This window comes from Ictalurus punctatus, chromosome 29 (assembly GCF_001660625.3).
Source record: "Ictalurus punctatus breed USDA103 chromosome 29, Coco_2.0, whole genome shotgun sequence".
NCBI classification, from domain to species: domain Eukaryota; kingdom Metazoa; phylum Chordata; class Actinopteri; order Siluriformes; family Ictaluridae; genus Ictalurus; species Ictalurus punctatus.
In genome coordinates this window covers 6,956,553-6,984,466 of record NC_030444.2, presented here as the reverse complement: position 1 = coordinate 6,984,466, position 27,914 = coordinate 6,956,553, and the positions used below count along the sequence as shown (strand labels likewise).

General features: G+C 41.2%; 1 protein-coding gene and 1 long non-coding RNA gene across 2 annotated transcripts; one reads left to right on the top strand and one right to left on the bottom strand.

Annotated features, from left to right (window-relative positions):
• Window positions 1-6,153: 6,153 nt before the first annotated feature.
• On the bottom strand, window positions 6,154-11,230 carry LOC124626574 (uncharacterized). Its single transcript, XR_006981454.2, has 4 exons — window positions 11,187-11,230; window positions 10,930-10,981; window positions 9,946-10,041; window positions 6,154-6,293 (listed from the first exon to the last, which is right to left on the bottom strand). It is a non-coding gene; the product is annotated as an uncharacterized LOC124626574 (long non-coding RNA).
• On the top strand, window positions 8,476-27,545 carry LOC108260570 (sulfotransferase 6B1). Its single transcript, XM_017460957.3, has 7 exons — window positions 8,476-8,680; window positions 11,750-11,862; window positions 12,201-12,290; window positions 14,378-14,504; window positions 16,240-16,334; window positions 16,414-16,570; window positions 26,274-27,545. The coding sequence occupies exons 1-7, from the start codon at window positions 8,485-8,487 to the stop codon at window positions 26,399-26,401; spliced, it is 906 nt and encodes a 301-aa protein (XP_017316446.1). The 5' UTR covers window positions 8,476-8,484; the 3' UTR covers window positions 26,402-27,545.
• Window positions 27,546-27,914: the final 369 nt, after the last annotated feature.

Here is a 27,914-nt window from a genome sequence, read left to right as displayed (position 1 = left end):
TATATATATATATTTCTCTACATGTAAGTGGGACGTGCCTCCCCCCAGTTATAAAAGTTGCTATGCCCCTGGCCATACACCATCACAGCCTTGCACGAGCGTCATGGAGCTTTTGAGGCCTTGCTATCTTAAAGTTTAGAAAATACTGAAGTTATGAAGTGATAAAAGTTAAGTTTGTTGTGTTGAAGTTGCCTGTTTAAATAATTAAACTCTTCCAAAATTTACCTCAAAGTTAGATGCTAAAGTGAGACCAATTATATATAATTGGTCTCACTCTGCCCATGTTTTACATTTGTGATGCTAATAGTGTGTCTTTTTTCAGAGTATTAAAGTCTACTTTCATAGTAACACTGTTTTGTGTCATGTGTCCTGATTGCTAAAGCAGCAGCTAACTCAGAGGTAAATTTTAGAAACGTTTAAATAAGTTTATTTTGATTAATCGCAAGTGAAAAATATTAGCTGTTCGCATAAAATGAAGGCTTTAAGACAGGGGTTCCCAAACTTTTCCAGGGCAAGGCCCCCCAGGTGGCATTAACATTTGACCGAGGCCCCCCTTTTGCAAGATGTTTTGTAAGAGAAAACCAAGAGGGGCCATTTATAAGGGTAGTTGAGTCACGTTGCACCCGCGAGATAACCGTGAGACCAAGGTCTTTCCAAAATGTGTCGTACCTCTTCTAAACCTAATGGTGTTCGGGAAAGGCTCTTTCCAAAACATACTGGTAATTTTGATAAGCCCTTTCTAAAACAGAATGGTATTCTTGATAAGCTCTTTCTAAAAAATAATGGTATTATTTGTGTAGAACACTGTATAAATAAAGGAGCCTCAGCTCCAGGTGTCAGATCACTTCTGAGAATTCTCATCGGTGTGGATCTCGTGTGGTGGAAATAAATCTGGAACCTTGCTTCATCTCACTCACGGCTGGTGTCTTATTTTTCTCCAACTAAGTTTGCAGATTTGAGTATTTACTTCTATGTTGAATTTTAAGTGTCTTTGGGTAATAGGCTAAATTTGAGCCAGCACAGTACTCATTCAAAGGGGTACCATTCATATTATTACAGTGACCGAGCGCTCTTCAGCCCCTCTCACCATGGAGATGCTTCATGAAGCAATTCAACAGATAGCCGCCCGACAGGAAGTGCTATTTCAGATTGTGAATGCACGTCAAGGCTGTGCAGCAACATCAGGTAGAAGTGGAGGAAAGCACCACAGAGCCGTTGCCTGTTGCAGTGCAAACAAACCTTGAAGAATACACAGAAACTCAGCATGAAAACCTGCAGGACTTGTTGACAAAGCACAGTTACGTGTTCTCAAAGAATGATTGTGACTTCAGTTATACGACAGCGGTCACACACAACATCCCTACAGTATATGCTCCTCCCATTAAGTAAAGACATCGCCGAATCCCACCCCAGGTGTTTCAGGAAGTAAAAAAACATGTTCGAGATTTGTTGTCTCAAGGTGTCCTCAGAGAAAGCTGTAGTCCTTGGTCTTCACCGGCTGTGATTGTGATCAAGAAGGATGGCGGCATGCGCTTTTGCTGTGATTATAGAAGGCTGAATAAAGTGACCTGCAAAGACGCTTATCCTCTCCCTTGCATGGAGGAATCCCTAGATGCCTTGGGGAATGTGCAGCTGTTCTCCACACTTGACCTAACATCAGGCTATTTCCAAGTGGCCATGAGTGAGGAAGACAGGGGAAAGACAGCCGTCACTACTCCCTTTGGACTATTTGAATGGACCAGGATGCCATTCGGACTTTGCAATGCTCCTGCCACTTTTCAACGTTTGATGGGGGTGGTGTTCGCTGATCTGACATTTGACATACTACTCATCTACCTTGATGATATTATTGTCTTTTCAAAAGCTTTTGATAGCCACTGTCAAAGACTAGAAATGGTGTTCAACAGGTTGAGACAACACGGTTTGAAGTTAAAGCCCAGCAAGAGCTTTCTTTTATAGCCTGAGGTGAAATTCTTGGGTCATCTGATCTCCTCTCAGGGAATACAGGTGGACAGAGAAAACCCAGGCATTGGAAACATGGCCTGTACCCAAGAGCGTCAAGGAAATGAGACAAGTCCTTGGATACATGAGTTATTATAGAAAGTTTGTTCCCAGTTTTGCTCAGCTGGCCCGGCTGCTTCATGCCCTGGTTGGTAAAGGAGGAAAGGGGAAAATGGTTGAGCTTTTTAACTGGACCACTGAGTGCCAGACCACATTCAACAAACACAGACAGTGTTTAATATGTCCACCAGTACTCTCATAGCCAGATTTTAGCCAGCTCTTCATACTCACAACAGATGGGAGGTTGCATGGTCTTGGAGCCGTATTGAGCCAGCAACAAGGAGGAGCTGAACATGTAATTGCATATGTGAGTCGGTGCCTGCGTGGGTCAGAAAAGAATGACTGAAATTACAGTGCTTTCAAGCTAGAGTTGCTTGCCCTAAAATATGCAGTGACCGAAAAGTTTAAAGAATATTTGATCTATTCCATGTTTTCTTCGTCACTGATCATAACCCATTGCGCTACCTGGAGACTGCAAATTTAGGAGCTGTTGAACAACGGTGGGTGGCTCAGCTGGCCGAGTATGATTTTGAGGTCTACTACAAGCTAGGACGAGAAAACACCAATGCAGATGTGTTGTCAAGGATCCCATTGGGTGAGGAGCCTGAGCAAGAGGACTCTGGTAAAGACTTCATTAGGATGGACTCCGATGAGATGCGCACCTGCCTATGGCCAGCCATTGAAAAGCAGCACAAAGTACAGGTATCAGTCCAGGCATCCGTGACAGTTAAAGTCCTTGGCTATAGCTGGAGCAATATAGAGGAGCTACAAAAGATCGATCCTAATATAGCACCTATCTACCATGCTGTACTGACCCATAACGCTTGCTGGACAATTCCATCGACTGAAGCTAAAAAGGGGTGTGTTGTTCCGAACTATCTTTGACCCAAGAGACGGAGAAGAAATTTGTCAGTTGGTGGTCCCAGAATCCTTACATTACAATGTGTATGAGAGTCAGCATGATCATAGTGGCCATTTTGGACCAAGAAGCATGCTTGAGCGCATGAGACGAAGCTATTACTGGCCAACTATGACCAAGGATGTTCTAGGACCAAGGATCCATGCTTCAACCGGCTATTCACCATTCTACTTGATGTTCGGGAGAGATGCCCGAATGCCAATGGATATCCTTGGTGGGAGAGACTTGGATGACAGTGGAGTTGACAATCTGGATGACTGGGTGAGGAACCATTACGACGGGTTGAAGATAGCCGTTGAAGTGGCCAACAATGCAGCACAAGAGGCTTCAAAGCGAAGGAAAAGAGCCTATGATCGCAGATCATATGGAGCCCTCATAAGACCTGGTGACCGTGTTCTGCTACGCAACCATTCACATAGGGGAAGGAATAAGATACAAGACCATTGGGAATCCCTACCTTACATTGTGGTTAAACAGAATCACGCAGATACTCCAGTTTACACAATTCGTCCAGAGAAAGGAGGCCCATGTAAAGTTGTACACAGGGATCAAATCAGGCATTGCACTTTTCAGTCATCACCACCACCTTGCACATTTAGATGTAAATCTAGGGAACATACCGAACAGGAACCCACTGACTCGGAAGACTCTGATGTTCTTGCCACCCCTTTTGTTACACTTGCACCCACCACACATATAAACACAGGGTGTAGAGGGGAAGATGAGGATGACACAGGCATTAGGAAGCATGACCACGAGGTGTCAGCTGATGATTCAGTAGGTCAGTCTGTACAGGGGTCAGTAAATTCAGGTGGATCTGATGCCGAAAGTGAGAATGAAAGCATTCCTGAATCCAGACGTTCCCAACGTCGGAACAGAGGTACCTTACCTGTTAGGTATAGGACTGACTATGTCTTGAAGTAATTCTATGCAAACCTGAATGTTTTGGAAGTTTCTTTTAATATGAATGTATCTCAAGTGTTTCCAGTTGAAGGACTTTAAACCTTGTAATTGTTGTACTGATGATTTCCACTGTGAATAATGTTTTCCAACCATTCTCTGTTCTTTATTTTTCAGGGACTGAGCCGCTGAACAGAAGTCCAGTGGTATGGCAGGGTTTAGCAGGGGGGAATGTAGGGGAACCTACAAAGTCTATTCAGTAAAGATTTTTATTTTGATATTGCATTGACGTGAACACCGCCATTTTGTGCGAGGAGTGGGGTGGTGAGATAGAGAGAATTAGAGCAGCGGCGAGATTTGAGCTGAAGAGTTAACTTCGGGTATATTACAACGGTAAAAAGTTAAGTTTAGACCCGTGACGTATTCCAGAGCCACATTACGTTGTTTCTAAAAATCTGTTTGTCTTTAACGACTCTGTTATAGAAGGCGACAAAACGGGTTTTCCTTCATGTTTGTGTGTATGGAGCGGGGAAATAGGCCTGTTAGCGCTTAGCGAGTTATTTGCCGTTGGAGTCGAATACTCCTGTGTTTTCTTTATGTTACAGCTTACAAGTTTTTTTTTGCTTTTCCAAACGAACTCAGAATGTAAGGGACTTATTAAATGGGGTTGTGTGTTGCCCGTCTTCTCAATTGGATCTCCGTTGGCCGGGATTGCGGCCTTGCTGGATCGGGCTACAGCCTTGAGCGTGAACACAATCGCTGAGGGTCATTGGGTGGAGAGACATTACTCTGCCATCTGCTGGACATCATTCAGCGCCTCATCCAAGATATACATCATGCTTCCCATTTTCAACTAAACACTTGTAAGCAAGTCATTGTGTTTTCTTCCTAAGGGATAAAGACCAAACGGTTGAGTTGGAAAAACTTTTATTCATGGAACCATGACCAGCGACTTTTTCTAAAAAGGATTCATATACTCTTCCTATGTGTTCATGAACATTCTGACAAGTGATTGGACTGTTTAGCATCCTGTTGGATTTGGAAGTGACTTTTGTTTCTATTTTGAGCTGAACCGACTCTCTTGAATTACTTCAGCGTGGCCAAAGAGGAATCCTGACCAATTGTTTTGTTTGTTGAGCTTCAAACCCCCTTGATGCAAAAAGAGCCAACATCAGAATAGATTGTGTCAATATCCTGACTGAAGACATGGAGGTGACAGTGGCAGTGGCACTGATACGTGACAATAATGTTACACATCCACCTCACTGAGTGGTTATATCTCATTTTAAGTTTGTGTCCACCTGGATACTGTTGAATTTTAAAATTAATATTTACTGTTAGACAATTATATTACAACCAAATTGTTTTAATACAAAACCATCACTGTGTAAGTATGGCAAAAAAAAGGCAATGCAATAATTTAAAATTATTAAAATTAAAGTTTAAATTGCAACTTCAAATAGAATTGCATTGGGCAAAGCTGTAAGAAATTAAATGAAAACTGCTAGAAAAATTGTTAATCTTTAGTTTTAAATTGGTGTTTTATTTCATAAATGGGTTTAAATTTTCAGGGTTATTTTTACCCTTTGAAAATGTCAAATATACCACATTATTAACAAACAACATGTCAACATGGTATCTCTTATTTATACACAAGAAGGTGTTCAGAAATGTATTGCTAGAGCTTGTAAAGTGGTGTTTATATATAGACTTTGAAGTAAATGACTCAAATATTAAAGACAAAAACATCAGATTTTGATCAAATGAGATATTTAAAACATCCAAAAAACTGAGTAACCAACTTAAGATCTAGTGGGCATTACAAACAGGCAAGCCAAAGCTAAACAAAAATAACAGTGCATTTAATGTCATAACAATGGACTGTTATTGCATATTTTTGCTTTTTCTAGTGTAAAAAAAAATTTTTTACACTAAAAATTTAGTTTTTTTTTTTTTAAATGATTATTATTTTTTTTACTTTTTTTTTTTTTTTACTGTAGTAATGGTTTTATGGGTAAATATATTGATACGAACCTTCACTCATTCATGTGTTAATTTTTAACACACCTGCATGTCTAGTTAAGGACAACACCTTAACACAGTGTGTTAGTACATATAACACATGCTATGTGTTAAACATTTCCACACAATATGTGTTTAAAAATGACAGAGATGTGTTGTTTATTCTTTTATTCCTACAGTTATCCTAAAAAAAATGCAATTTGTTTATATGCTAAAATTCTGCTAAAATGTTCACAAAATAAACAATTGCATGAAATTCAGGTGACATTTATTAAAATCATTAAAACATTTGACAGATGTAAAAACTGTAAAAACTGGAGTTGATGCATCTTCTTACATATCTCCCGGCCATCTGGGAAGACAAGCGTCCTACTCCTTTCCATTTGAAAAGCTGTAAAAGAGCAAAAAGGGTGTTAGTTAATTGTTAGATACAAAATATGGAAAAATGCCTTTGGGCTTTAACTAAGAAATTGCAATCCCAAACTGTGTAATTTTGGAAATGTGACCTCTACCCTCCTAATGAACAAAATGGCGCTGTAGCCTCACGAGGAAAATATAGATAGTTTCGAATATTTATTTTCCAGTCTTTAGCACCACACCGCCCATTTTTTCTGCACAACCTAATTGTCATTTACATTTACATTTATTCATTTACCAGATGCTTTTATTCAAAGTGACTTACAAATGATGAAATACAAGCAAAAGTCAACCTACATTACAGAGATCATGGAAAGCATTACAATCTACTTTAACCCCATCCTCTCTTTTTGTCATGTTAACATTGTGAAAAACTTTTGGCCTCAACAGTTCTGAGCTATCTAAGTTCTGTTAGCCACTGACTGTCTGCACCTGTTAACCAGCATTAACATTCACCAAATACATGAAGAAACACAGCCCTAACTCATCCTCCTAATGCTAATTAATACAGCTTGCTTTGTCCAAAACACTTGCTAAAGGCAGTTAACGTTAACCCACTCTCTGTATTACATCATGGTGAACAGCTGTAATGCTACGCTATTGTTAACTTTCAAAAAGGTAATGGGAATGGCTAACATTACTGCGAGCTGTATGCTAAAGTAATGCTATCTACTCAGGTGAGCGTCTAGGTTAGCATCACTTATCCAGCTAGCTAACCCTAACTCAGAGCCTCAGATAAGATGCAGACCCTGAGAATTATAGTATAACCTCAGTCCATATTTCACAGCCAACATGAACACATGACACTAGTAGAGTAATGCCAACACTGAGGAAGCAGTACATGGTATTCACTATTTAAGCCGTCACTATAGGTAAAGTTAATTATTACTCGCTGAGTTAATGTTTTCCAGTTAATACATTTTCGAAAGCTCCTTGCCTAAATATCACAAACCCGGCCAGTCATTTTTCGCAGCATTAACTCTAAATAGTGATGAACGTCATTTGGTTCCTTGCCTCAGGACTCCTGCTCTGCTATCACAATCAAAAGCTCAAAGCAATGAACATTCACTTTGAGGCGAGTCCAGATTTGGATGATGACATCGGCAGCGCAGTCCGCAATGTCCGCAATTTAACACATTGTGTTGGTCACTTGTGTGAATTATTTTTTTCCTTTTTTAACATATTTATTGGATAATTTAACACAAAATGTGATGAAATAGTAATAACACAAAAAGTATCCTTTCTGAGTGTGTTTCTCCAAATAAATCTTAACAGTCTGTCCATGTGAAAACCGCTACCTCCCTCTGAGGCGAATTCAAACTGAGTTGATTTGGCCCAAGGAACTGGGCTGATGCGTCGGGGTGGGGGAGGAGTGCATTGATTCAACTGTCAGTGAAAATGACCCAGTTACTAACCCAGCGGTTGGGTTACAGAAAACTACACAAGACTGAGAAAATAAGCCAATTAAATGACACAAAAGGCTCAACCCAAAGTTTGGGTAGAAAAAATAACCAAGCATTTTTTAGAGTGCAAGAAACTGCAAGATAGGGTACATCAATTGGTGAATGGGCACTGCATTTCAGGGTTTTTTTTTTTTGTTTTTTTTTTTTAAAGACCATGAAGTGGCTTCTCACATCACCGTTCCCTGTGCATAGACAGGGTGAATCAATTAGGAAGTCACATATTGAACTATAAATGTTACAATATCAACAGGAACATTAACTTTACATAGAGTAACAGGCAGCAGTTTAGGTCTATGTGTTCCTTTATTCTTGTTATTTTACTCTCTGTCCATCATATGAATAATCTTTGCTTTTACCACAATAATGCTTTCTGCTGGTTAGAATGAAAGTGCTTGCATGAGCGTTATTTCCCTGTTGTGGCCTCCCTAAAACATTTTAAAAGCATTTGATCAGTCCGTTCATCATCTTGACAGGCAGGAAACCAGCCCTTGAGGCAACTAGAAACCTCATTACTTATTCATGTGGTATTGAAGGGATGTGCCCTTCTCTCCTTGCTCCACCTATCACCACACATCCAGTCACAGAGGCCCTGATGCTTGTTCACCTACTTCTAGAGAGCAATGGCATTCTATCCAGTTGCATAAAAAAGTGGGAAAAACCAAAGCAGAGATACAGAGAGTGGAGACAGTGGAAGAACACAACATGAGCATGAACTCTTTCCCAACCAAGTTCCAGTCCAAAGTAGAGATGGCCAAGAGCATGATGGAGGAGGAGAAACTCTACAGGTATAATGGTGTACTGTATCCTGTTATCATAAGCCCTGAGGAGAATCTCCGAGCTTTGGAGACTGTAGAGGCACGGAGCAATGATATAATGCTGGTGGCTTATCCAAAATGTGGTAAGTGGGGGAAAAAAAGAGTTTAAGGAGAAATAAATGTTTTTTATAGCAAATACCATTTGGAATTATGTTTGCACCATAATTTGCATGAAATTGTTAAATTATTTTCTAAATAAGAGATTAGCCTGATTCATCATAATGTATGAAGCTGAAGTATGACTATGACCATTTTGTCTGTGTAAAGATGATGTTTATATTAATATTATAATTTGTAATATGTAATATGTGACCCCTTATTTTGTAACTACTTATAGGATAGGAGCAACTATGCAAAAAACAGCTTCTTGTTGATTATTTGGGTAAAAGGTCCAAAAGAGGTCATGAACTTAAGGAATGTGAATCATAGATTGCTTTTTCTCTTGTGTTTAGAATGCAGAGATGTCAGATAAGCTCCAGAGGGAAATATAAAATGAAACATGGCCTTTCTCCACATGGTAGACTGGAGCAGTGCCCCCTCGATATGGGGCCCCTCAGTTATACAGAGCCATGTAACCTTCCCCCTCTTGTGCATGATGGGGACCTCAGCAGACCTTAGATGTCAAGTCTAAAGTGATCTTAGCCATACCAGATTCCTATTAAATAGTCAGAAGAGCTATCCTTAACATTAACATTTATAAATATTACATTTGTGTGGTTGCCTGGGAAAACCCTTTACTTAATGAAATCCTTCTATATTTAGATCTGAAAACTATTTTATAAAATTATTTTCAGATATCTCAACCAAGGGTAAAGTGATCGCATTTGTGGTTTAAAAAAAAAGAAGACATTACTGACAATGTTTAAAGAACCATAGGTACACTATGGGAAACGAGTTCTCACTTTACTTATTAGCAACACCCACTTCAGTCTTCGATTCACCTCTGTTCCTGCTAACATTGGTGGGGAAATAATTGCTGATTATTTCAGCCTGTTCTGTTTTTTTTTTTTGGCTAGATTTATTGTTATTAATTTCTTTTTATCTGGGCATTTTAAACCATATAAATCATTGTTACCTGCTGTCATCTGTACAGAGTGGGTAAGCACATTTGATAATTCTTCTATTTGAAATGATTAGACATACTGTGGTCCTTGAAAGTTTGAAGAAATTATATAATGTTCTATATTTCTGCACAAATGTGATGTAAAACCATCAGATTTTCACACAAGTCCCAAAAATATTATGAGCCCCTGGAAAACTGCTAGGATTTGAAAATAGTGTGGGGGGGATTTTTATTGATAAAAATGATCCAGTATTACATATCTGTGTGTGGGAAAAGTATGCGAACCTCTAGGTCACTAGTGTAACTGCTTGTTGTCTGCGTTGTGTGTTTTCTTCTGACCAAATAAATAGGCGGGCGGCAATTGGGTTGAATCTTCGTTTACTGACAAAGAGAAAACACAAGCTGCGTTTACATGGACAACAATAATCCACTCTTAATCTGATTAAGACCATACTCTAATTAAGAAGCTACCATGTAAGCAGCCATTTTTACTTACCTTAATCTAATTAAGGTCATATTCGAAGTAAGCAATAATCTACTTAAGACAGGTGGAGTACTCCTGTTTTAGTCGCATTATGGATGTGTAGTAGTGCCATGTAAACACCTTAATCACATTATGAACGTCGTGTGGGAGTTTTCACCGCATTTTGTGACAGGACACGATCACACACGGCAGTTTTACGTTTTATGGCGAACAAGAGAGTTCGGCTGTGTCCCAAATCGCATACTTTCCTACTACAGGCCTGTAGTGGGGAAAAATACATTTATCTCGGCTACTACGCGATTTGGGACACACCCACCGCTTCAAGCAGTTGTCCATTAGCACGCATAGCATGACAAATAATTAACTGCACTTAAAGTATTCGTAAAAGAAATAAATAAAAACACCCAAAACTGTATATGGTACCATAACGAAGACGAACTGTATGTTGATACGTGAAATTCTGGAGGGACGTCGGACGGCGTGGCGCGGTGATGTAATGACACGGGCTGTTAATCTAATTATGTTCTAAAACGTAAAACGGGAACATGACAGGAGTATTCTAAAAGCGACTCATGTAAACACCTTAATCACATTATTATCTTACTCAGATTAAGGTCAATAATTAGATTACTGCTGTCCATGTAAATGTAGTCACAGTCTAAAACAGTGTGCTGCCGCCCTCAACAATCCTCTCCCATGAAAACACATTGCGGAAAGGGGCAGAAAGGAGGTAAAATAATATAGACTTATATAAAACAACATAAATGACAAAAAAAAAAGCATACCTGACAAAGAGATAACACAGTCTCAAACAGTGTGCCTTTGCCCTCAACATTCCTGTAAAATAAATTAGTCCAAATTAAAGTCCACGGATGATGTATAAAACTAATCATAACCTTAATTAAAGTAAAAACATGAAAATAATAAATCATACATGGGATATAATGCAGTAAATATGATTTAGAAAAAAATAATATTAGTTTAAAAGTGATTTTTAAGGCAAAGATGAAATCAGATTTATCAGAGCTAAATAAAATCCTACCTCTCCCATGAAAACACATTACAGAAAGGGAAGAGGAGGTGCAAAGACAGGAAGTTAACATTTACCTGCTGCAGTCAGAAAATTAAAGGGGATGATGCACACATCCAGACAGTCACTTCAGGTATAAATTTCCTTTTGTGTAATTCTATATAGTAAATTTATGGAATATCTTCCATACCAGTTACACTAGGTCAGTTTTCAATCGGTTGGGATTACAATCAGGCACCACTGTATGTCCATGTGGAATGTAAGTATCCAAGTATTAGCTCAATATGTGTTTAGCTAGCAAGACATCTTTAGGCAGGCTGGCTGTTTTGGTGTTTGCTAAACTGCCTGCATACCCAAAGGATTTGCTCCATAAGAACTTACTGAGCCGTGCTAACTATATACAGTGCCCTCCACTAATATTGGCACCGTTGGGAAATATGAGCAAGGAAGGCTCACAGCGTTCTTTGCTCATATATACCAAGGGTGCCAATATAAGTGGAGGGCACTGTAACAAGACAGTGGTGATAAGAAGTGATGGTGAAAATGAAGAAGATGATGATCTCAAACTGTCCCAGGGTTTAACTGGATGGTCGCAATTCTGCGCAAAATCATAACAGCTGGCACCGGAGAGAAAGTAGAATCCAAGATGCCACCTCTACTGGAATTCTTTGGACCAGAAACACTGCAGGTAAGAAGATTTGTCCCTGTTAATTTGACAAATGAAATGAAAAATCCTAGAAACATCACTGTTCATTAAATAAATGTAAGTGGGAACTTTCTGGATGTAGTAAATACCAGATATGATAGATGATGGATGAACACTCTCGTATCCTACCATTGATGGGTCAAAAAAAATCAACTAAACTCATTTCTGTTATATACTATCTCACATGAGTATATGAAAATGCTGCAACATAGCTGTCATTTTTTCAACATAAAATCTATCTCTTGGAGATATATTTGCACTTGAACTCAATATCAAATGGAATGCTCATTTCCATTTTTCACATTATGCCTGTGTTGCAGTTACTTCACCACGTCCCATCTCCACGATTACTGGGGACCCACATGCATCCTGATAAAATACCACATTCTTTCTACCAAAAGAAAACTAAGGTATATGCTTTTTACATCAACTTCAGGTAAAAGACAAATGTAAAATTCAGTTTTGGTCTTTAGCATAGTCAGTGATGTCTCAAATACATCTTTTAATGAGTCATTCAAATGATGTAAATGATGGCAGAAGGTTCACTCGTGACATCTGATCTTTTATTCCATGGACATTCAAAAGAATGTAGGAAAAATGTAAAATATAAAACATAGGCAGAGTGAGATATATATATATATATATATATATATATATATATATATATATATATATATATATATATATATATATATATATATATATAGTGATGCTAACAGTGTGTATTTTTAAGTGTACCCCACCAAAGGAAAAAAAAAAAGATGAAGGAAAAAATGTGTCCTCTTTTTGGAAAACCAGAATATGGTTACTCAATCTTTTGTGATGTAATGTCACCTGCATCAGAAGCAATGATCTTTTATTTATTTATTTATTCATTTTATTAAAACAAATCCAAACATTGAACATGTTTTTAAGCTCTAAAATAAGCTCTAAATAAAAGTATTTTAGATCATATTGCTTTTCACTTGACTTTACTTACATATGTGACCTTGAAGCAATCCAAAAATAATCCAGTTACATTACTTTCATATTGTGATACTTTGCTGATGACATTTTTTATGTGTAACTGTAACGGAATACATTTTTAAAGTAACCATATATATATATATATATATATATATATATATATATATATATATATATATATATATACACACACACACACACACAAGTTTGCAATGGTAGTAATGATTATTAAATGAAAGTAATGAGTATAAAACCAGGTACTATGTGGAGGATAAGATTATGAGTTTTGGAATTCAACTGATTTTACTAATCTGTGGCCCAGTTTTTGGGCTTGTTTTGACAACCAGAGTTGGGTATAACACATTACTTTGTGTTACTTTGTTACTGTATTCTAATTACTTTTTCTGATTACACAGTAATGTAACGCATCACATTTTAAATTATGTAATTTGATTACAGTTACTGATGTCAATATAATTACGTTACTTGCATTACAAATTTGTTGTTAAGAAAACAATATTAAGTAAAATGCGTTTTTAAAATAAACCACGTTTTATAACCTGGCCACGTTTTATAACCTGCATAACCTGGCCTGGGCATTGGGAGCTGTAGCCCTGAAGATTTTTCTTTAGCCCCGAATAATTCTCCACTCAGAGCGGTTTGTCACTACGTAACTGAACGTCAGTAAAAACAAGACTACCTGTAATTTTATCTTAAGTGAACGGAGTGAGACAGTCAGACAGGATTTACAGGAAAATATGTGGAAACACTTGTGTGTTGACAGATCTAAATTCTTCCAAATGCTAGCTCACAGTCAATGTGAAGAAAAATGGATATATGCCGATTTTTATTTTTTTTTTTTTAACCAGTAAAGAGGTTGAAACTGAAACAGTAACATCCTCTGATGCTGAGCAAGAAAACAAGGTGTGTAAATGTCTATATGAGTTACAGTTTATGTGAGCATGATCTGAGAAGAACATAAGGAAAAATAATGTACTTTGCATGGCACTGTAGCAGCTAAACCCATACAATGATAGGCTTAGTTGTGCCTCCCCTTGGCTAGCGACACCAAACTAACCTAGTTAGAAAAGTTTTATATTTTATTGGTCTGGTAGTCCTACAAACAGTGACAACACCTGAGGCATGTTTTATGATAAATCCAAATTTTTCTGATCATGTCATAAATTGACGCGCGCTAAAATTACTGAAAGGACTGAGTTTCACTTTGTAGTGTATTTTTGTAGGTTTGATAGGTTTTGAAAGTAACTTGAAAGTAAAGTAATTAGTAATTTGATTACTTTTTATATGCAGTAATCAGTAATGTAATCAAATTGCAATTTTAAAGTAATAATTAGTAATCTGTAGTGGATTACTTTTTTTGAGTAACTTTCTGAACACTGTTGACAACTTAGTATGGTTTTGTCACACAGATCTGGTAACAGTGTTAAATTGTGACAGGCATCTTGTACCTAGGTGGACTGTGGAATATTATGTCATCATCAATGGGTGTATTTCAATTGCTTTGTTCTAGATGCTGGTTGTTTTCCGCAACCCAAAGGACACGTTGGTCTCATTTTATCACTTTTCAAACAAGAATCCAGTTTTGCCAACTGCTGAGACCTGGGATCAGTTCTTCGTGGATTTTATAAGCGGTGAAGGTACAAACAATTTTTAAAATATATTTTATATATATTTTGCCATCTCAGCACACAGACACAGTACACAGGTTTTATACTATACGTTTGAAATGAAATTAAAAAGGTGGCAAGGGTTGTAAATTATACCTTTGTTTTCTTTTACCCAACTTTCTCAGAATTTTATTTGCAAATTCCCAGCCATTAGCTAATTATCTGCTATCGCATAACAGCTACCAACCGAGGAGGATAAAGGCCAGCATGTGATTCCTCCAAGACAAAGCTAGCCAATTATGTTACAGTATGTCAAAAGGCAGCTGAACAAATATATAGGAAAGTGCCAACTAACCTGTTCCGCATACATGAGCTGACAAATGCCCACAATTTTCTAGTGTTGCTTTGATTAACAGGGGAGAGAGTACTACCATCTTTTTGACTGAGAGCAGGGCTCTCTTGAACTTCTGGCTACAAATGGCTGTAGCACTGCTGCATTTTCCCCATGATAGGGTGAATTATATTCTGTTGCACCACTCAGGAGCCCACTGAAGTAACATGTAACAAGTAACATGTTTATTTGTTTTTGTTTTTTTCCAGATAAGAATAGTCTAATAACAGCATTTTGTAACCTTATATTCACATTTATTCAATTCACATCTATAGCTTTTTAAGCAGGAATGTGACATGTCTATGTGGTAGCCTGGGAAAACCCTTTGGATGGTGAAATTTGAACATTTTCAAGTTTTACTGAACTGAAATATGTTTCCCTTTTACATGTATAAATAAAAGTCTGGGTCATTTGCCCAAAAATTTTGGGAACTCCTGCTCTAGAGTCTTTCCATGTCAGATAAATGTCACTCAAAGCATTTAAACACAAGCTTCATTACTATTCACTCCAATGATCAATAGTCACTCTTATATCATCCATCCATCTTCTATACCACTTATCCTTTTCAGGGTCTCGGGCACCCTGGACCAGGTGCCAGTCCATCACAGGGCACAATCACACACACACATTCGTACACTACGGACACTTTGGACATGTTCAGCCTACCATGCATGTCTTTGGACTGGGGAGTAACCGGAGGAAACCCCCACAGAACAGGGAGAACACGCAAACTCCGCACACACAGGGCCACGGCGGGAATCGAACCCCCAACCCTGGAGGTGTAAGGCGAACGTGCTCACCACTAAGCCACTCTTATATCAGTACTGCAATAATTACTAATTCATTCAGTGAGTTATATACTGTTGCCTAAATTTCCCTAAATTTTAACAAACCATTAAAACTATACCATCTGTGTCATGAGTCTATAAATAATCTTCTCTGTTTTGATAAGTGATATGATGGTGTAGCACCATCACAGACATATTGACAGTCTGTATGATTACAAGCTGAATTAATTAGGCTTTTGTTCAGTTCACTATCTATCAAAAAACATTTCACCGATTCAGTGTGTACGGAAAATGGCTTCTTACATGATCTTTGCAGAAAGCCTAGGCGAGATTTAAAAAATTAATTAATTAATAAAATTAATAAATTAATACATGTAAAGAAAAAAAGTCAGAAAATGTTATTTTGGTGCAATATATTTATGGTAGAGAGGTCAGAGTATATTATAGGCAGAAAAACCTTATTATGGTCAATGCCCTATTTGGTTGTTTGCCAGAATGTTACAGTGACTGGCTTTTCCCTGGGATACTTTTACTCACATGTTACTACCATATTCTCATAATTTTGTCTTCTCAAATTTCTCCTCAGTTCCATGGGGCTCCTACTTTGACCATGCTCTTGCCTGGGAAAAGCGCATGTATGACTCAAACATCATGATCATCACATTTGAGGAACTCAAGCACGTATGTACTTTTTCTCACCTACTCATACATAATATGATGAGTTAGATCCTATAAACATCTCTCTCTCTTTGTCTATTAGGACCTCAGTGGAAGTGTTCAGAAGGTGGCAGAGTTTTTTGGCTTTAAATTAACTGATGCTCAGATAGAGATGATTGCAGGAGAGAGTACCTTTGATGCCATGAAAAAAGGCTCCAAAGATTCTCATGGCCAGATGGGAAATGTCTTTTTCAGGAAAGGTGGGTAAAGAATGCTACAAACCCAGTTTTCAATGCACAGAATATGGCCAAAAGTAGTTGGACATCTGACCATCACATGTTGGAAGCACACAATTGTATAGAATGTCTTTGTATGCTTTTGCATCACCGTTTCCTTTCACTGAAACTAAGGGGCCCAAACATGTTCCGGCATGACAATGCCCCTGTGCACGACGCGAGGTCCATGAAGACATGGTTTGCCAAGGTTAAAGTGGAAGAATTTGAGTGGCCTGCACAGAGCCCTGACCTCAACCACCTTTTAGATGAATTGGAACATTGATGTGCCCCAGGCTTTTTAGCATGACGTCACTGCCTGACCACACTAATGCTCTTATGGCTGTATGGGCACAAATCCTCACAGCCAGGCTTCAAAATATAGTGGAAGCCTTCCTAAAAGAATGGAGGTTATTATAAGACCAAGAGGGGACTAAATCTGGAAATGGATGTTTAAAAAACAGACTGGCTTTTTGAACACATGTGTAGAGGCATTTTCTTATATTTTTGAATTTATTTATATAAAGTCACTGCTTTCGGGTCTAGCAAGTGATGGGAAATTTCCCAACATTTGAACATGAGTCTAGGATATTATTAAGTGTTTAAAGTTTGCATTACACTTAAGTGAACTACTATGAATCATTGTGATAAAGTCTGCCTTGTAAGATGATGTTGGATGCAGGGCCAATCTATTGGTTTAGGTTCTAAGCTAATGATTGGAAGCTTGGGAATTCAGGACCACCATAGAACCATTGCTCTAGACATGACAAAATCCCTTAGCCATTGATTGCTCATGTCGAGTCAAAGTTGAAAATAACTTTACATAAGCAGAAGGCTAGGATCACAATATACTGTAGTGCAAGCACTTTCTTCATATGGAGCTTTAATCATGCTAGCTTCTTAGCTGAATCAACAATTAGTATTCATGTTGCTTTCAGATAACTGCAATGACATATAGAATATTTATAAATCTAGTAATAATTGTAATACTTTACATCCTAGTTCACTTAAATTACATTTTATTTCTATAAAATAGTCATTAATATATAAAACAGCTTTAATGAAATCTGAATGTAGATTTAGATCCATAATGAGCAAGCCAGAAATGACGGTGATTCTCTTTGGGCGTGTCATTCAGATTATGCATATCACCTGCATGTAGTTCACACTTCCGAGGTTGTCATATTTTTGAGAAGACACATGGAGGTGTAAACACTTATATAGCACTTTCTAACCTTAGCGGTGCCAAAGTGCTTTACACTGGTTCTCATTCACCCATTTACCCATTCACACACACACACACTCACACACTAATGGTAGTAGAGCTGCCATGTAAGGTGCTAGCTTGCCATCAGGAGCAACTTGGGATTCAGTGTCTTGCCCAAGGACACTTTGGCATGTGGAGTCATGTGGGCCTGGAATCTAACCGCCAAGTCGATGATTAGTGATTAGTGTTAATGATGATTAATGATTAGTGGACAACCCGCTCTACCACCTGAACCACAGCCACCAAGCCATCAGCCATCCACAAGCACTTGCCTTTAAACCAAAAAACAGGGATAGAAAATGTGGACTGAAGAAGGAAATAGCATTTTCCTTTTCTTTCTCAAATGTAATATGATGTAAGATAAAGGCAGGAGATTTTTTAAAAATGAAAAATAAGAAAGACAGTTGTGGTGAATGTGTTTATTAAAAATTACCCGTCGTTACAAACAAATCCAAATCACAATGTGATATTCAGAGTCCATAAATAAGCAAAAGGTCAGGTGATGTACTTTCAGGAGATATGACATCCTCCATCAGGCAATAAGGCAGAGTGATTTCCTCTGTATAGCTAAGGGGTGGAATGATGTCCGAGGCAGAGCAAGAGCACAGAGTGACAGCCACCGCAAAGCAACATCCTCCGTGGAGCCAGGGAGGGAGCGACGTTCTCCGTGAAGCAAGAGGGGGAGTGATGTCCTCCACGAAGCAAGAGGGGGAGTGATGTACAGCATGAATCAGGGGGAGGAGTGACATCCTCAGTGGAGAAAGGAGGCAGAGTAGGAAGGCGGAGTGACGTGCGGAGTGGGAGCCAGGCATAGTGACATCCGAGGCAGAGCAGGGAAATGGAATGTTGACCATTGTGAGGCTGAGAACCATAATGGTGTCCTCTCTGGGGCAGAAGGGCAGTGGAATGCCCCCAATGGAACAAAGAGGCGGAGCGATGGCTGAAGTGGGGCAGAGAGGGTGGAAGATGGCTCCATCCAGGTTGGGAGCCCCCTCTTCAAAAAAGTTCCCTGAGGAGGCACATGGCATCGGGCCCAACCATGAGTTGGTCCAGAAGGGCCTCAAGTCGTTCATGCTGCCTCTAATTCTCCCGGATTTGCTCACCCTGGGCCCACATGCACGGAGCATATCTGCTGCATCCATTTTAGGTTGAGGTTTTATCAGGAATTTGTAGAGGAGGTGGAAAATTATTCAACCCTATAGCAAATCAGGTTTATTGTAAAAATTTACAGACTTTCAGCTGTTTGAAATGAACAAATCAAACAAAAGCAATTGAAATAGTTGAACACAATGAATGCATCAGTTGGTTTCCCCAAATTCAACTGAAAATACAACTTAATGATTTCTCCACTTTAAAAATTATCCAACCACCTGAATAGAATCCTTCACAACAGCACAAACCAGGTATTATCTCAAGCACACCTGATGCATCTAATCAAGGTCTTCATTATTTGCACCAGGTGTGCTTGAGCTGGAACACATGAAATACGTGAACTGGCTAGGGGTGAAAAATGAATGAAATATCTGGATGGGGCAGAAAAAGGAAGCTATCAATGGCTGCAACCAGATTTCTGAGAAGGCAGGTTGTGATAAACCCTCGAGTGACTGCAAAAGACCTGCAGCAAGACTTGATGGCAACAGGCACTGAGGTTTCAGTGAGCATGGTATGGCATGTACGAAACACAGAAGGTTTCCATGCCAGAACTCCAAGACGTACACCACTACTGAAAAGCACAAGAAAAATTGCCTCAAAATCATATAAATAAGTCACAGAAGTTTTGGGATTCTGTTTTGTGAAGCAGTGAAACAAAACTGGAACTTTTCAGCATGATGGATCAGCGGTATGTCTGGAGGAAAAAGAATGAAGAAAGAACACTCTGTCCACAGTCAAGCATGGTGGTGGCTCGGTGATGCTCTGTGGCTGCTTTGCATCCTCTGGCACTGGAAACCTGCAGCGTGTGGGAGGCAAGAGGAGAAAACGTCATGCCATCTGTGAGGAAGCTGAAGCTTCGGCGTCATTGGACCTTCCAACAGGACAATGATCCCTAGTGGTGACAATGATCCCTAGTAGTGATACAGCACTGCAGGTACATGGAGACATGATTCTTAGCATTGGAACTAGCTGATGATCTTTCTTTCTGATTTTGTGGTGAAAAGCACTGACTTGAAGTTGACACAAAGGTTCGATGCTTTGTGTAATGGAACCTCCTCTGATGGGGCCTCCCTCTAGGGCTTGGATGTGGAGAGGCTGGCCTTGGAAACTTGCAGTCATTGAGACAATGATGAATTCCACTTTATACCTCCACAAAATATTCTTCAAATGTGAGACCATCTGTCCAGGAGCTTAAGTTGGGCTGAAATTGGATCATGCAACAGGACAATGATCCCATGCACACCGGCAAATCAACATCTGAAAAAAAATATCAAGGTGTTGGAATGGCCAAGTCAAAGTCCATACCTCAACCCTCTTAAGAGAGCTGTGCATAAAGAAATACCTTCAAGAATCAATGAATTGAAGCAATGTTATAAAGAAGAATGGGCTCAAATTTCTCCAAAACAATGTGACAGATTGATGAACTTCTACAGAAACATTTACTTCAAGTTATTGATGATAAAGGAAGGTGGTTCTACATGTTACTGAATTATAGGGTGTACTTATTGTTTCCTACCTGATTGCTGAATGTTGGTTTTCTTTTTGGAAAAAAATGACTACATATTGAAATCTGTTGTGTGTCACAGCTCGGTCCGATCAGAACTCAAATTCCCAAGATGCAATACTCACTTCTCAGGCACGCATGCGCTCACCATCCCCGGAGTTCTGATCAGACACACCTGGCACCAATCACACACACACACACACTAGTACTTAGGGAAGACATCCACCCAGAATCTATGCGAAGTATACGCTCAGTAGCTTAGTTTTCTGCGTTACCAAGCTTATCTAGTTCGTTGTTTCTTATAATCCTCGACCCTCGCTTCTTGTCTCGACTACGCTTTCTGGATATCCCCATTTGTATTGTTCGCCCGATCGCTTGACCCTTGCTGACTCTACGACTACGCTTCCGGAACTTCCCGATCCTACTCTGTTCACCCGCCTCCCGCTCCTGCTTCTGTACCGTCTCAAGGTTGGTGACAGAATACTTCGCCTATTAATGGAGGCAGTGGGAAATCGCTGGCCGAACGCCATCGAGGGACATGGCCGGATGTTTAGCGAACATGATCAATGGTAGCTCGGTTAAATCAAGCTGCGCAGCCTGCTACGGTGCCGACCCCACGCTTCCCTCCCACTCCAGCGCCAGAGAAGTATGATGGAGATCCCGCACGCTGCCGGGGTTTTTTACTCCAGTGCTCCCTGTTTTTTTCCACGTACCCAGACATGACGGAGAGTCAGAAGATCATCCACTTCATGGAACTTTTAACCGGGAAAGCTCTCCTCTGGGCTACCGCGGAATGGGAACAGGAAGGGAACCGTATCAGCACGTTTGAGCAGCTGACATCACGCTTCCGCACGGTATTCGATCACTCTCCAGAGGGCCGGGAGACTGGGGAGGACTTATTGTCCATGGCGCAGGGATCACGGAGTGTGGCGGATTACGCCCTCGAATTTCGCACTGTTGCCGCCCGGAGCGGATGGAATCAACCCGCTCTAAAAGCCATGTTTCGCCGGGGATTAAATGCTGACATCTTAACGGAGCTGGCATGCCGCGATGACCTTTTGACCCACTCATCAGCGTAGCTATCCGCCTGGATCGTCTACTACGTAGCCACCGCCCCGGACGCGGTGAGGCGGAAGCACTGACACCTGAGCACTCTAGTGAACCCATGCAGCTGGGACAGACTCGGGTGAGTACGCAGGAACGAGAATGACGGTGCCGTGAACACCGTTGTTTCTACTGTGGTGAGAGGGGCCACTTCGTGCCACAATGCCCTCTCAAACAGGGCTCTACCCGAGGGGAAGCCAAAACTGCCAGACCACTTCAGGCAGGGGTGAGTTCCGAACCCATTACCCAGCACTCTGTTCAGTCTGCCTTCGTATTGCCCGTTATAGTGGGTTACTCAAGGGTTTCTTGTGTTTTAGAAGCACTGATCGACTCGGGAGCGGCGGGGAATTTCATTAGCCAAGAGACTGTACACCAATATAATATCCCCGTTCGTCCTCTCTGCACCCCCCGCCGAGTCCAAGCCATTGATGGGGCCCCCATAGGAGAGGGCATAATCACCCACTGCACCGAACCTGTTAACCTCCGAACCAGCGCCCTTCATCAGGAGAAGATCACGTTCCATGTCATAGTGATGGCTCGACACCCAGTGGTTCTCGGTCTCCCTTGGCTCGAACATCACAATCCCCAAATTTCATGGAACCAAAGGGAAATCACGCGCTGGTCAGCTCACTGCATTTCTCACTGTCTTCAAGTCCCGGTGATCTCCGTAGCATCCACCTCCATTGAAAGCCCAGATAAAGCAGATAACGTTCAGATCCCCAGTGTTTACCACGACCTCATAGAGGTATTCAGTAGGAAGAAGGCGAGCGGACTACCTCCCCACTGTGATTACGACTGTGCTATTGATTTGCTCCCAGGCACTACACCACCACGAGGGAGGGTCTACCCGTTAACGATCACTGAGCAAAAGGCCATGGAAGAGTACATTCAGGAGGCGTTGCACCAAGGGTATATACGACCATCCACTTCTCCAGCATCCGCGGGATTTTTCTTCGTGGAGAAGAAGGGAGGAGGGTTACGACCGTGCATCGACTACTGAGGACTAAACCAATGTTGCGTCAAGTACCGCTACCCACTCTCTCTAGTACCAGCCGCTCTGGAACAATTACGCACGGCCACCATTTTCACGAAACTGGACTTGCGCAGTGCATACAACCTGGTCCGGATCCGAGAGGGAGATGAATGGAAGACTGGGTTCAGCACAACTTCAGGCCACTATGAGTATCAGGTCATGCCGTATGGGCTTTCTAACGCCCCCTCGGTCTTCCAATGTTTAATTAACGATGTGTTACGTGACATGCTGGGACGCCATGTGATCGCCTACATCGACGACATACCGATATACTCTGACTCCCGGGAAGAACATGTTCACCACGTTCGCCGAGTGCTACAGCGACTGCTCCGTCACCAGCTATATGTGAAAGCCGAGAAGTGTGAATTCCATAAAACCACCATCACGTTTCTGGGCTACGTCATCAGCCCCGAGGGAATCTCCATGGACCAAGAAAAGGTCCAGGCGGTAGTAAGCTGGCCCACACCCACGACCATCAAGGAACTCAGAGGTTTCTGGGGTTTGCAAACTTCTACAGGAGATTTATCAGGAATTTCAGTGCCGTCGCCAACCCCCTCACATCCCTGCTAAAGGGGAGACCCAAACGTCTGGCATGGAATTCCACTGCCCAATCCGCCTTCGACAAGCTCAAGAAGGCCTTCACCACTGCACCCCTCATCAAACATCCAGACCCATCCAGACCGTTTATAGTGGAGGTGGACACATCAGAAACCGGGGTAGGAGCCATTCTGTCCCAACGATTTGGAGAAAAGCCAAAACTTCACCCGGTGGCCTTCTTCTCGCGAAAGCTTTCCCCAGCCGAGAGAAACTACGATGTGGGGAATCGGGAACTCTTGGCAGTTAAGTTAGCGCTGGAAGAGTGGAGACACTGGTTAGAGGGGGCTACACATCCATTTGTCATCTTCACGGACCATAAGAACCTGGAGTACCTTCGCACTGCAAAGCGACTCACACCCCGCCAGGCCCGATGGGCCCTATTCTTCACTAGATTTCAATTCACGTTATCCTACAGACCCGGGTCCAAGAACACAAAGGCGGATGCTCTGTCTCGTCTTGATCAGACAGAACGGGTCAACGAGCAGGAGGAGTACATCATTCGTCCTTCATGTGTTATCAGTGCACTAGAGTGGGAGCTGGACGCGGAACTAGAGCAGATTCCCCAGTCCCAAGTACCTGTAAAGTGTCCTCCTGACAAACTCTTCGTACCTGAAGAGTACCGCCAAGAACTCATCATCTGGGCACACACGGTACTCGGTACGGGACATCCTGGAACACAACGCACACACCATCCCCTTTAAGAGAAGTACTGGTGGCCCAATATGATAGGAGATATACACAAGGTGGTGAAGTCCTGTTCATCGTGCGCACAGAGTAAAGTACCTCGGACCCTCCCCGCCGGGAGGCTCAAGCCCTTACCTATCCCCGAACGCCCATGGTCACACGTATCTGTAGATTTCGTAACAGACCTGCCTAGATCCCAAGGAGATACCACAATTCTAGTCGCAGTGGACCGGTTCTCCAAGTCCGTACGCTTCATTCCCTTACCCGCTCTCCCCACTGCATTCAGGACAGCTGAACTTCTATTCCAGCATGTGTTCAGGTATTACGGCATTCCGGAGGAGATTGTCAGTGACAGGGGCCCGCAGTTTACCTCCAGAGTGTGGTCCAGCTTCATGACGAAGATGGGAGTGACAGTGAATCTCACCTCCGGTTATCACCCACAAGCCAATGGGCAAGCCGAACGAGTCAATCAGGAACTGGGACGATTCCTCCGCACCTTTTGTGCCAACAACCCAGAGGATTGGAGCAAGTTCTTGCCATGGGCCGAGTACGCCCAGAACTCACTACGCCATTCGGCTACCAATCTCACCCCCTTCCAGTGCGTGCTCAGTTACCGACCCCCTCTGTTCCCGTGGAACGCAACCCCCACCGCAGCTCCGGCCGTTGACCACTGGTTCAAACGTAGTGAGCATGTCTGGGCTGACACCCATTGACGCCTGAAGGAGACGACAGACACGTACAAACACAAAGCAGATCGCCGCTGCAAAGAACACCCTAACTACCAACCAGGCGATCGGGTATGGTTGTCCACAAAAGACTTGAGACAAGCTCACGGCTGTAAAAAACTAGCGCCACGATATACTGGACCATTCAAGATCCTCAAGCGGGTCAATGAAATCACCTACCGTCTGGAACTGCCACGACACAGCCGCATCTCCCCTTCATTCCACGTATCACGTCTCAAACCTGTTGTTAACGGTCCTCTAGCCACCGAAGTACCAGCTGAAACTCCTCCGAACCCTCTGGAGATTGATGGACAACCGGCTTACCGCGTCAGGAACATCCTCAAATCTAGACGCAGGAGGGGCAAGCTGGAGTATTTGGTCTAGTGGGAAGGTTACGGACCTGAGGAACAGTGCTGGGTTCCCAAGCAGGATATACTGGATCCACAGCTCACCAAGGACTTTCACGTCACTCATCCTCATCTCCCAGGCCCACGACCCCGGGGGAGGCCAAGAAAGAACTCTGCTCCCGGAGTGAACCCTTTGGGGGGGGGGTTCTGTCACAGCTCGGTCCGATCAGAACTCAAATTCCCAAGATGCAATACTCACTTCTCAGGCACGCATGCGCTCACCATCCCCGGAGTTCTGATCAGACACACCTGGCACCAATCACACACACACACACACTAGTACTTAGGGAAGACATCCACCCAGAATCTATGCGAAGTATACGCTCAGTAGCTTAGTTTGCTGCGTTACCAAGCTTATCTAGTTCGTTGTTTCTTATAATCCTCAACCCTCGCTTCTTGTCTCGACTACGCTTTCTGGATATCCCCATTTGTATTGTTCGCCCGATCGCTTGACCCTTGCTGACTCTACGACTACGCTTCCGGAACTTCCTGATCCTACTCTGTTCACCCGCCTCCCGCTCCTGCTTCCGTACCGTCTCAAGGTTGGTGACATTGTGTTTTTTTCTTTAACACCTGAGGTTATTTGTTTGCTTATAGAAGTTGGTGAGGAAAACACAATTGTTATTTAGGCTCTGATAAATAAAAATCATAGAATTTAAACAAGGTGTACTTTCTTTTTCCCATGACTATATATTTGATAGCTCTGTATTCTCAATTTTGTCATATTTGTACAAGTGTCTAACTATACCAAATATTGTAATTTCCCATAAGGCTCTTTATAACATTATACAGTCAAATAACTCCCTGAACTGCTACAAAGTCAATGCCATTAAGCAAACACTGGAAAAGGAGGCAGTTTGAGAATCCGAATACCAGCACCACCCTTGAGGTCTCGTTATACTAAATCAGAACTGTTCCTGAGACCTAATGGGTGGTCTAATTTAAAATACAGTTACTGGTTATGTGAATCTAAGTCCACAAACACTGATTCTGTATAAACAGCTCCACAGAGCTGCCTTTAAAGATAAAATTTATTAAACCTATTATCTTATTTTTGTTCTTCAACTCTTTGGGGTGCTGTACCGTGCCTAACCCAGAACTCTAAACCCAGCTTCCTGCAAGATGGGATATGTGAAATACAATTTTGTTGTATTGTACACATATATGTATGTATAACGACAATAAAGGTACTTACCAAATGTAATGTTATATTTGTAGGTGAAGTTGGAGACTGGAGAAACCACTTCAGTCAGGCCCAGAGTGAGCAAATGAATGCTGCATTTGAGAAGCACCTTGGAGGGACAAAACTGGGAGCCAGACTAAATTATGATATGTATTGCAAATGAAGAAGAGAAACCAGGCACTATAGTGCAGCAGGGGATGATACCTCAGGGAACATGAGTATTTGATGTACAGGAGAAAATCTTTTTTTCCTTTTACAGATTAAGTATATCCATATGATTGAAACCAGTTCGGCAAAGATAAGACAGGTTAATAACACATGGTTACACTATACACTATATAGCTAAATGTATGTGGACACTTGACCCTCACACCCTTATGTGGTTCTTCCCCAAACTGTTGTCACAAAGTTGGAAGCACACAATTGTCTAGAATATCTTTGTACGCTGTATCATTAAGATTACCTTTCACTGGCACTAAGAGACCCAAACGATTTCCCACGACAATCCACAGATCTCAGCTTCATTAAACAACTTTGGGATGAATTGGAATGACGGCTGTATACCCGGCCTCCTCGCTCAACATCAGTCCCCAATCTCTTCCCCTCTCATGGCTGAATGGATATAAATCGTCACAGCCACATTCCAAAATCTAGTGGAAAGTTTGATCAGAATGCAGGCTGTTAAAGCACCAAAAGGGTGACCAACTAATTATTAATACCCATGGATTTGGATGTTCAATGCTAAGTTGTTGGTTTTTTTGGCTATATCATGTATGCCACCATGGTTCTGTGACTAAGTAGAAGACCTGCAGGGAAGTTAATTTTGAACCTAGGGGAAATTAACACTTTTTAGCAAAATGTCTTCCAAAAATTTTCATACTTAGTTTACATTATACATTTTAACAGATAGACTTTAAGAATGTTTTTGACAAAAGAAGAACCAAATCATTCTCATGACTGGACTGGGAAGCTGCCGTAAGGTTGCAATGGACATGCAATTACATGCAAAACACCAGATGTGTTAACACGAGATCATCATGAGTGAGAGGGACAAGAATGTGTGTGTTTACAAAGAAATGGCAATCATGTATAGGATGTTTTGTAAATAAAGTTACATTTTGCTAAAAAGTGATAATTTCCACTATGTATGGAGACTTCTGGGACACCCTGTATTTCGTTATGATATGGACTGTCAAGGTTTTCCTTTATAACTATTGATGTGTTGGTACTGTACCTTGCTAGACAATAACAGGCAGCACTCATAAATAGTACGACTACAGTACATTATTCGTGTTATCCATTCAGGGTGTCAGTCAATGTAATGATGAGTATCAGGGTTATTTATTGAGGACACGAATCAAGTCCTGATACCATACTCTATTGAGGATGAGAATGACTCAATGTTCTCATTCTGTTCTCTGTTGAAGATGAGAATTGCTCAGAATTATGATTCTCTATTGAGGATAAAATACACTCAAAATGGTAAGTGATAATACAACATTCAGTCTATAAAATCTGCTGAAGCTAGATGGTGAGCTTCACAAGTGTCCAAAAGTGGCATCCAGGAAGTAGCCATAGTGTGCGTCAAATTTAATGGAGGAAGAAACCTCTTGATCTACATTCAAGTATGTTTTGCAATCCTTTCCTTTAACCAATGGGATGTCTTTAAAAAGCAG